Source organism: Salvelinus fontinalis, chromosome 4 (assembly GCF_029448725.1).
Source record: "Salvelinus fontinalis isolate EN_2023a chromosome 4, ASM2944872v1, whole genome shotgun sequence".
Taxonomy (NCBI): Eukaryota; Metazoa; Chordata; class Actinopteri; order Salmoniformes; family Salmonidae; genus Salvelinus; species Salvelinus fontinalis.
The window spans coordinates 44004695-44016414 of NC_074668.1; the positions used below are offsets into that span (position 1 = coordinate 44004695).

Sequence of the window (11720 nt, forward strand, 5' to 3'; positions counted from 1 at the left end):
ATCAGGGAGTTCTTGTTTATGGTTTTGGTGGTGATGTCGGGTCCGGGTGCTGGCTCGGCAGGCTTCCATCCCACGTCATGCCTCAGCTGGCTCGTCGGGCTCCTACGCCTCAGCTGGCTCGTCGGGCTCCTACGCCTTTGCAGGCTCGTCAGGCTCCCACGCCTCTGCGGCATCGTCGGGCTTTCATGCCTCAGCCGGCTCGTCGGGCTCCCATGTCTCAGCCGGCTCGTTGGGCTTCTACGCTTCAGCCTGCTAGTCTAGCGCCATGCCTCGGGTAGCGCCCCTAGAGGGGGGATGGGGGTACTGTCACACCTGCTCCCACTTCCCTTCTCTGGCACTCAAGGGTGCCAGGCTGCCCTTCATATGCACACCTGTTACTATCATTACACGCATCAGCGCTCATTGAACTCACCTGGACTCCTTTACTTTGTTGATTGCCCCTTTATATCTGTCTGCTCCTCAGTTTGTGCCCTGTGTCAGCATTGATGTCGTTATGTTTTCCCCTGTCCAGACGCTGTCCTTGTTTGTTTCTTGTCTAATATCCATTAAATGTTCACTCCCTGTACTTGCTTCTCGTATCCCAGCATCGGTCCTTACAAAACTACCTAAAACTGGCTCATGCATTATTAAAAAGAGATATTATAGGAATTTTAATGAGCAAAATGTTTTTGTCTGACCTGAAGTTGAGTGACTGATGTGTTGTATCAACTATCACTGACTCGGACAGGCCCTTAATTGTTCTATTTCCCTGTTTAACTCTGTTCCAGATAAATATGCGCCGTAAAAAAAACTAAGGATAAAAGACAAATCTGATCCTTGATTCATGCATGAATTGTCTGAGAAATTGCAGTAAATAAATGTAGCTTGGGCTAAGGCTAGACTGATGATTCTATGTCTGACTCAGTCCTTCAGACATTTGAGAAATAGATGTCTATATCTGGTTAGAAAAGCTAAATCAACATATTTATTGAATTGTGTATTGGAGAGTGGTGGTAATCCAGTCAACTTCTGGAAAGTGGTCAAATCTTTGAAACAAAACCCCACCCTCTCGTTGCCACCGCAGGTTTTGACATACTAGTCCCATACTAGACTAAATGTTCATGTGTAGTGTATAACCATTTTGATTCAGCTGGCCACCTGTTTGAAAGGATAGTCTATAAAAATGTATGTAATTCCAAAACAGGCAGTCCTTTTGTCACCTCAGAACAGACTGTAAAGAATGATGCTCTAACAGACTCACATCATTTATTTTCATTTCAACCATTTGATGTCTATGATGTATTAAGTGCCTTGCTAAAGATCGATGTAAAAAATCCACAGGGTTGATTCACCTGACCCCTTCTTACTACCGCTCTCTGCCCCATTCATTGTTGAATCTTTAACCTGTATTTTTTACTTAACAATTGCTACTGGTGTTATCCCTAAGATTTGGAAAGAGGTACATGTCCTCCCCCTACATACAGTAAGGGCAAAAATCCTTCTGACTTAGATAATTACTGCCCAATATCCAAGTTATCTTGACTAGACAAGGTATTAGAATCCCTGACCAACTCCCAGCTGAGAACTTATTTAACTTCTCACTCTATTTTAAATATATACTAATCTGTTTTTAGATCTGGACATATCACTGTTTCAGCCACATTGCTTGTTTAAGATGATGTGTTAAATGACCTAGATCATAGAAAACATTGTGGTGCCTTATTTATAGACCTTTCCAAGGCATTCGACACCGTTGACCGTTCCCTACTCATTCAAAAACTGGATAAGGAGTCTTGCAAATGGTTTAAGAACTATTTGACAGATATGACACAATGGGTGCCTTCTGATGGTGTCAAGTCTAGATTCGTTGATATTATGAAAAGTGTTGATTTTGTTACCTGTTCTCGTTACTATTTACACAAATTACATTGGTCTATGTCTTAAATCCTGTAATATTCATCTGTATGCAGACGATACGGTTATGTATGCCATTACACCGAATGTTGACCAAGCTTTGTTAGAGCTGCAATCTGATGTTGGCGGTCCTATTCTGTGAGCTTGTGTGGCCTATCACATTGCGGCTGAGCCATTGCTGCTCCTAGACGTTTCCACTTCACAATAACAGCACCGACAATTGACCGGGGCAGATCTAGCATAGCAGAAATTTGATGTACTGACTTGTTGGAAAGGTGGCCTCTTATGACGAGGCCACGTTGAAAGTCACTGAGCTCTTCAGTAAGGCCATTCTACTGCCAATGTTTGTCTACGGAGATCGCATGGCTGTGTGCTCGATTGTATACACCTGTCAGCAACGGGTGTGGCTGAAATAGCAGAATCCACAAATTTGAAGGGGTGACCACATACTTTTGTATACAGTTGAAGTCGGAGGTTTACATACACCTTAGCCAAATACATTTAAACTCAGTTTTTCACAATTCCTGACATTTAATCCTAGTAAGAATTCCCTGTTTTAGGTCAGTTAGGATCACCACTTTATTTTAAGAATGTGAAATGTCAGAATAATAGCAAAGAGAATGATTTATTTCAGCTTTTCTTTCTTTCATCACATTCCCAGTGGGTCAGAAGTTTACATACACTCAATTAGTATTTGGTAGCATTGCCTTTAAATTGTTTAACTTGGGTCAAACGTTTCGGGTAGCCTTCCACAAGCTTCCCACAATAGGTTGGGTAAATTTTGGCCCATTCCTCCTGACAGAGCTGGTCTAACTGAGTCAGGTTTGTCGGTCTCCTGGCTCGCACACGCTTCTTCAGTTCTGCCCACAAGTTTTCTATAGGATTGAGGTCAGGGCTTTGTGATGGCCACTCCAATACATTGACTTTGTTGTCCTTAAGCCATTTTGCCACATCTTTGGAAGTATGCTTGGGGTCATTGTCCATTTGGAAGACCCATTTGCGACCAAGCTTTAACTTCCTGACTGATTTCTTGAGATGTTGCTTCAATATATTCACATAATTTTCCTCCCTCATGATGCCATCTATTTTGTGAAGTGCACCACTCCCTCCTGCAGCAAAGCACCCCCACAGCAGGATGCTGCCACCCCGTGCTTCACGGTTGGGATGGTGTTCTTCGGCTTGCAAGCCTCCCCCTTTTTTCTCCAAACATAACGATGGTCATTATGGCCAAACAGTTCAATATTTGTTTCATCAGACCAGAGGACATTGCTCCAAAAAGTATGATCGTTGTCCCCATGTGCAGTTGCAAACCGTAGTCTGGCTTTTTTATGGTGGTTTTGGAGCAGTGGCTTCTTCCTTGCTGAGCGGCCTCTCAGGTTATGTCGAAATAGGACTTGTTTTACTGTGGATAAAGATATTTTTATACCTGTTTCCTCCAGAATCTTCACAAGATCCTTTGCTGTTGTTCTGGGATTGATTTGCACTTTTGCACCAAAGTACATTCATCTCTAGGAGACAGAACGCCTCTCCTTCCTGAACGGTATGACGGCTGCGTGGTCCCATGGTGTTTGTACTTGCGTACTATTGTTTGTACAGATGAACGTGGTACCTTCAGGCGTGTGGAAATTGCTCCCAAGGATGAACCAGACTTGTGGAGGTCTACAATTTTTTTTCTGAGGTCTTGGCTGATTTCTTTTGATTTTCCCATGATGTCAAGCAAAGAGGCACTGAGTTTGAAGGTAGGCCTTGATATACATCCACAGGTACACCTCCAATTGACTCAAATTATGTCAATTAGCCTATCAGAAGCTTCTAAAGCCATGACATAATTTTCTGGAATTTTCCAAGCTGTTTAAATGCACATTCAACTTAGTTTATGTACACTTTTGACCCACTGGAATTGTGATACAGTGAATTATAAGTGAAATAATCTGTCTGTAAACAATTGTTGAAAAAATGACTTGTGTCATGCACCAAGTAGATGTCCTAACCGACTTGCCAAAACTATAGTTTGTTAAAACTATAGAGTTTTAATGATTCCAACCTAAGTGTATGTACTGTTCAACTGTGTATAGTGTACCTCACTTCCCTGCTGAGATATAAAAATCTGAGATACCAAATCCGTTGGGCAGGGTTGGTTAACTCTTGACGTCCCGCTTGTCTCCACAAAGTTTGGTAAATCCTACCTTTTGTTTAATGGACCCTAGTTATGGAATACCTTACAAAACAAATTACAACTGGATTCCTGTGGTAGATAGGGTCATTTAAAACTCTATTGGTAAATAAAGTTAATACATTTTTAAAAAACATGCATATCCATAGTGTGTTCTATGCTGCAATTACAAAAATGTACAGATCAGTCAGAACAAAAATCAAAGCTCACACAGGCCACTCTAAACTGAAAGCAGAGTCTGAAACCGAGGTAACATTTCCAAGCTGAGGTTTTAAATGAAGGCTGTGGCCCATGTCTGTGAGAGAGAACAATAGTTGCCTTTCAACACCAGGGACAGCGACAGCTACTTACCCCGAAATGACTGACAGGCTCTGGTGTGCAGCTCTTGCCATCTCACAGCCTTTAGTTCGCGTCTTGTGCATCTCGGCCCGTATTGAGGGGCAGTCGACGGAGATCTCGCCAATGGAGATGACCAGTTCACGATACAGGGCCACAAGTGTGTTAAACTCCTGGACGATCTGGGGGGTAAAATGAAATAAACATGATTTAATATTATTTGGACCTCGGATATTAGGTTCCTCTGTCACGAGCCACAGCAAGACCTTACAAAGTTCTTCCATGTAAAGTGCATTCGGAAAGTATTTAGACATCTTGACTTTTTCCCCCCAAAATTACGTTCCAGACTTATTCTAAAATTGATTAAATGTTCCCCCCTGATCAATCAACTGTTTTTTAGATTTTTTGGGACAATTTATAAAAAATAACAAACTGAAATATCACATTTACATAAGTATTCAGACCCTTTACTCAGTACTTTGTTGAAGCTCCTTTGGCAGCGATTACAGCCTTGAGTCTTCTTGGGTATGACGCTACAAGCTTGGCACACCTGTATTTGGGGAGTTTCTCCCATTTCTCCCATTCTTCTCAGATCCTGTCAAGCTCTGTCAGGTTGGATGGGGAGCGTTGCTACACAGCTATTTTCAGATCTCTCCATGGATGTTCGATCAGGTTCAAGTCCAGGCTCTGACTGGGCCACTCAAGGACACTCAGAGATTTGTCTCGAAGCCACTCCTGCGTTGTCTTGGCTGTGTGCTTAGGGTCGTTGTTCTGTTGGAAGGTTAACCTTCGCCCAGTCTGAAGTACTGAGCGCTCTGGAGCAGGTTTTCATCAATGATCTCTCTGTACTTTGCTCCTTTCATCTTTCCTTCGATCCTGACTAGTCTCCCAGTCCCTGCCGCTGAAAAACATCCCCACAGCATGATGCTGCCACCCCCATACTTCACCTTAGGGATGGTACCAGGTTTCCTCCAGATGTGACACTTGGCATTCAGGCCAAATAGTTCAATCTTGGTTTCATCAAAACAGAGAATCTTGTTTGTCATGGTCTGAGAGTCCTCTATGTGCATTTTGGCACACTCCAAGCAGGCTGTCATGTGCCTTTTACTGAGGAGTGGCTTCCGTCTGGCTACTCTACCATAAAGGCCTGATTGGTGGAGTGCTGCAGAGATGGTTGTCCTTCTGGAAGGTTCTGCCATCTCCACAGAGGAATCTGGAGTTCTGTCAGAGTGACCATTGGGTTCTTGGTCCTCCGATTGTTCAGTTTGGCCGGACGGCCAGCTCTAGGAAGAGTCTTGGTGGTTCCCAACTTCTTCCATTTAAGAATGATGGAGGCCACTGTGTTCTTGGGGACCTCCAATGCTGCAAAGAAAATGTTGGTACCATTCCCCCGATCTGTTCCTCCACACAATCCTGTCTCGGAGCTCTATGGACAATTGCTTCGACCTGGTTTTTGCTCTGACATGCACTGTCAACTTTGGGACCTTATATAGACAGTTGCCTTTCCAAATCATGTCTAATCAATTGAATTTACCACAGGTGGACTCCAATCAAGTTGTTGAAACATCTCAAAGATGATCAATGGAAACAGGATGAACCTGTGCTCAATTTGGAGTATCATAGCAAAGGGTCTGAATACTTATGTAAAAGAGGTATTTCTGTTATTTATTTGTATTTTTTTTAACACATTTCTAAAAAATTGTTTTCGCTTCATCATTATGGGGTAATGTGTGTAGATTGATGAGGGAATTCTTTTTTTAAATCCATTTTAGAATAAGGCTGTAACATAACAAAATGTGGCAAAAGTTAAGGGGTCTAAATACTTTACAAATGCACTTAAGGTTAGATTATGTAGGCTACTGTAAACATATGTGGCTTTCTCATGGGGAATTGTAAACATTTCAGCAGCAGACAAAGTTGCAGTAGGCCTACTTGCGACAGCAGTTGCCAGAACAACATATTGACTTGTAGGTTAAATCAGAGCAATAGTCATCCTATATTCACAGGTGGGCTGTCAATTTAGCAGCTTTAGGTTTTTACAGTGGGGAGACAATGAAGACGTCCGCACTGCAGGTTCAATAACTACCTTAGCTATTCAGCACCATCCTATGGACAGCAACTCCACGCCTTTCAGTCCATTGTTCCTCTCTAAACCAGAGCATATCTTGAATAAATTGACAGCCATTTCCAAAAAAGCACTGATTCCTGGACAGGGGTATTATTCTAACCTCCACACTACAAATATAGGCTAATCAATATTGATGCCTAACAACATTAGGTATATAGGATATGAAATGACAAAGTGAATGTACCTATGTAAAATTAATGAATTATTAATTGACGACAACACGTTATGCTAAGTTCGGCTATGTGCATCGAACGAAGTAGAGCGTTGAATCCTTTGGACGGGACAACGCTGTTCATTTCTACCAGCGCTCGAAACTCAGGAGCATTCTGCTGTTCTCCGGGTACTGAGACTCAATGACGTTCACTGATGCACAGTATGAGCGGGGAGAGAATACATATGGACGGTTCTGCCAGCACCTGTCAAATCAGTGGCCATCTGCGTCCATCAAACAGAGCCCGTTAGACAACTCTGAAATGTAGGCGATATTGGAGATCACCCCGAAATCATCGCCAGCCGGGCATTCAACACTTGATGCTCCAAAATGCAAATCCCACCATCACAATCAATGACAAAAAAACGGGTAAAAAAAAACATGAGCACGTCAATTTGTCTTCTCTGCAACAACAGCAACGCAAATGGATTTCATTTTCACCAGACAATAGGCCTACATACAATGGAGGGGGTGGGTGCATTTGCAGTTTGTTGCAGTTTAAACAGCCAATATCAGTGCAAACAGATGAAATGACTTTCAAGAAAGAAATAGAGAAAGGGTGGATGAGCACGCGACTTTAGCTGCAACATGCAGAGGAAATAAGCACTGTGAGTTAAATGTCGCAAGCTCGATACCTACCATCCTACAGTCTGTCACGGCGCGCTGGGCTTTGCGTGTGCTCTCCGTGCTCTCCCTCCTCTCCGGGTCTCGGTAGGAAGCCTTGCCGATCTGGAAGATGTTCCCGGTGGATCTGGGGCGGTTCTTGCGCCCATTCGGTGCAGAACTCATGCATACACATCCAGTAGTAAAACAGCTCTAATACAGAACGTTATACCCCACCACCTATATTCGCCGATATCCTGTTCTCTCTTTCGTTTTTGGGCTAGGCTATTTTGGTGACGAGACAGTTTATCTGTGGTTTATTATTGCTCTTGATTTCTCTCTCTCTCTCTCTCTCTCTCTCTCTCTCTCTCTCTCTCTCTCTCTCTCTCTCTGCCTCTCTCTACTGTTTAAGAAAAATCAGATATTTTTTCTCTCTACCTCTCTCTAAGAAAAAGTCTAAGAAAGTCTAAGAAAAAGCAGAGATGTTTGCAGGCATACCTCAGAGCGCAGAAGTACCGGATGAGCGCTCGCGACTCCTCTCCGCATTGCCTCGACTGCAAAGGGGGCGCAAGTCACCTTCACTACAGCTGATAGTATACGGTAACGGAAGCCTATGTACACACCCGACCCGGGATCCAGCTAGCTGAAGTGTCCTAGCGCACCGCCGCCGTGTTGGTCGGTGGAAAGCAATCGCATTCACTGGCATTCACCAAAGGCAACCATTTCTTATAATTGCGCGTTTCAATTAAACACCAATAAGACGGAGTGAGTGGGGTCTTTAGCAATGTATGCAAACCCTCTCTTTTGGAAACGCAAAAACGTCGCCAAACGTCTAAATAATAAAGCAATGTCACTTAATGCAATTCTAACACCTGCTTCATCACTAACCCACTGGAAACCGACAGGAAATCTATTCCTAGTTGCCAATATGACGATTTTGTTCCCAAGGTCTTTTCCTTCGAGTTTCTCCAGAGTGTATCTAACCTTGCCTTGGTGAGACAAGAGACGAGCAGAGCAGTTGCTACAGGCCTGACGTGGCTGGCAACACTGCACACCCATAGGGCAGCAATACTAACTAATAGGACCCAGCAAACCAGACTCACTGATATAGGCTAGCCTATAGGCTCGGGCGAAATGTGTATTCTCGTTAAATAGCCTAGTCTAGGCCGAACATGGACATTGGTTATAATATGAAACAACTGTAGGCCAATTTGAAAAAAGTTATTAAAGGTTATTAGGCTAAGTCTGGTTCATCCCAGTTTATAAACTTAACCAAAATTCAAAGAAATGTACGTTTTGTAAGTTTAATTAATAACGTTAGTTTGTGATATGGTCAAATATCAGTTAAAACAGGATATCGAGATGACATCTGGACCTTTATGTGTCGACCTACAATAAATTAAATTCAGTGTCCAAAGTGCATTGCTACAACACCGCTTGCACCTGAAAGCTTACATGGAGCTGTCCAGGTGCTGAAATCCCACGCACAGTGTTTTGCGTAGGCTAATTAGTATGTTTCTAATTTCTTATGTAACATAATTAAACTAATTAAAACAAGAGTTACAATAGACTAGATGTTTGTTATTTTGTCATATTTAATTACCTAGGCCTGCCGGTCTAAATTGTAGAAATGCATTGGTTGTTCATTGCGTCTCATGCGCTCCTCTTCAGGGTGCGTGACCATTTATCTCCAAGGAGACAAATTCAAGTTAACAACATACAGTTGGCTCCAGTGCGTCCTCTACGCAAAAAAGGCAAAAGACAGGACAGCAAGTTCTGCAACAATCACCAGCAGTAGCCTAATACAAATGGATGACAATCTCTCAAGTTTGGAAACAGAGGTACCATGTAACAAACCGGAAGTAGTTCTCACTATTTTACATTTTAATTATGTGTACGAAATAGAAGCAAGACCAGAATAACTGGTTGGCGGAGCCGCAAGCTAGCTAACGTTTCAAAAAAACACTTAGGCCTAACTAACTTTAACTTTCGTTGGCTGGATCAAGTCTGGTTGAAATTTCACTCTGTCTAGTGTTGGGCAATCTAGCTAGCCTTTGTAAACATTAGAATTTCACAAAACTAAATGTTAGCCATGGTTTTCTCCCCCAGGTTTGCCACAGCTCTAAAAGTATTACAGTCGCTAAATTCGTTGATAGTTTTCAGTGGTGACTGTCTGAGCCCTTCCTTGCTAAGCACAGTCACCAAGGGAAAGCATATGGTAGATGTTCTAAATAAATTAGGAGTCCAGTGTGCCGTGTATGGTAAGTGCTTCTCTCCAACCATGCATTACTACTTAATTGTACACAAAAATAATCCTGAGAGGATCCCTTTCTCCAAATTCATTACACTGAGAGCTCTCTCTCTCTCTCTCCCTCTCTCCCTCTCTCACTCACACACACACACACACACACTCACTCACTCACTCACTCACTCACTCACTCACTCACTCACTCACTCACTCACTCACTCAGTCACTCACTCAGTCACTCACTCACTCACTCACTCACTCACTCACACACACAGAGAGATCCCTCAAAACGAATAAGGGCTCAATTCAATCCGCATCGCGATAGTTCAGTTTTACAGGGTGATTGAAATTTAAAGGCAATGTTCCCGTTTTAGCGGAGACTGCATTCACAGTAAATTATGCATATGTTGCCTCAATTGGAAATCACGTTTACATTTCTTTTACGGAATCTGTAACACTTCCGCTTTACAGATTGAATAAAGCCCTTAATGTTGTTTCGTTGTCTTCGTCTAAGGCAATCATGAATTTGACTTCGGTGTGGACCTCTTGGAAGAACATACTAAAAGGATGCCCTTCCCATGGTTCCTTAGCAATGTGTATGACAGGTCGGTTTTTTCTTTCTTTAAAAAAAAAAAAAAAAAACGACCCCCTTTTTCACCCCAATTTTGTGGTCTCCAATTGTTAGTAATTACTATCTTGTCTCATCGCTGCAACTCCCGTACGGGCTCGGGAGAGACGAAGGTCGAAAGCCATGCGTCCTCCGAAACACAACCCAGCCAAGCCGCACTGCTTCTTAACACAGAGTGCATCCAAACCGGAAGCCAGCCGCACCAATGTGTCGGAGGAAACACCGTGCACCTGGCAACCTTGGTTTGCGCACACTGCGCCCGGCCCGCCACAGGAGTCGCTGGTGCGCAATGGGACAAGGATATCCCTACCGGCTAAACCCTTCCTAACCCGGACGATGCTAGGCCAATTCTGCGTCACCCCACGGACCCAGAATCTCTGGTGGCACAGCTAGCGCTGCGATGCAGTGCCCTAGACCACTGTGCCACCCGGGAGGCCATGACAGGTCAGTTTCACAGAGCAATACTAGGATATATATGGGGGGTTAGCACACTTATGCGCACAATACTTCGCAAGTGTCAATAAATCTTCAGTTGTACCTAAAGGGCTATTGGTTGTTTTACATCCAGTGTTTCATTTTAATGTAAACAAACAACAATTGTTCACTCAAAGGTTCACTAGTGAAACACTGGTCCATGGCGTGGTCAGCAGCATCCTGGAGTGGAACGGCCTGAAGATCGATTTCATGGGCCTGGTAGAGGAGGACTGGATGGATACCCTGGGCACTGTGGACAAGAACAACATCAAGTATATAGACTATGTGGAGACAGCAGATCGGCTGTCTGCTGAGCTGGGGGACAAAGGGGCTGACCTGGGCCTCGCACTCACACACAGGAGGTGGCGTAATGGCATCAGGCTAGCATCCAAGCCCAACGGTGTGGATCTCATCCTGGGAGGACATGACCATGAGTACGGGGTTCTGGAGGTCAATGGGATTCTGATTGTGAAGAGTGGCTCAGAGTTCAGGTACCTTTCGAAGAGTGATGTTGTGAAGGACCAGGATGGGATTTTCAAGAACAGCTGTGTGAAGATAGCCACAATGAAAGACCTTGAGGAAGAGTCAGGAATCTAGCAGATTGTGAAAGGATACACTGATAATATGCAGGTGAGTTTCTGGTGTTGCAGCTTAATTAGCTTACAGTAGTGTGTGTCTGTGTTACTAGCCTGGCCAGATGCCACTAAGCTGACATTTATGAATTTATGTCACTCTGTCTCAGCACATGTTTGGAGAGGTCCTGTGCCACATAGAAGTGGCCTTGGATGGACGCTACGCCGCCGTGAGATGAGGAGAGTGCAACCTGGGTAATCTGGTCATCTATGCCATGCTGGAGGCCACTCATGCTGAGGTGGCTTTTTTAAATTCAGGTTTAAACTTCCATTTTCTTTATGTTTCAGTCATAGGCATAGTTTTGGCTTATATGAAATATTACCTCCATATTCTATTTTCCTTTCTTTTTTTACAGAGCAGACTTGTTGAATACAGAAAGAGTTTGGCACCCAG

General features: G+C 43.5%; 1 protein-coding gene across 1 annotated transcript in view; it reads right to left on the bottom strand.

Annotated features, from left to right (window-relative positions):
• Positions 1–8404, bottom strand: part of rgs7bpa (regulator of G protein signaling 7 binding protein a) — a 32734-nt gene extending 24330 nt beyond the window's left edge. The window contains exons 1-2 of the mRNA XM_055920295.1: positions 7381–8404; positions 4418–4584 (exon numbers count right to left, since the gene is read on the bottom strand). Coding sequence (XP_055776270.1) covers positions 4418–4584; positions 7381–7530 — 317 coding nt within the window. The 5' untranslated portion in view covers positions 7531–8404. The remainder of the gene's footprint in view (positions 1–4417; positions 4585–7380) is intronic.
• Between the last annotated feature and the right edge of the window lie 3316 nt (positions 8405–11720).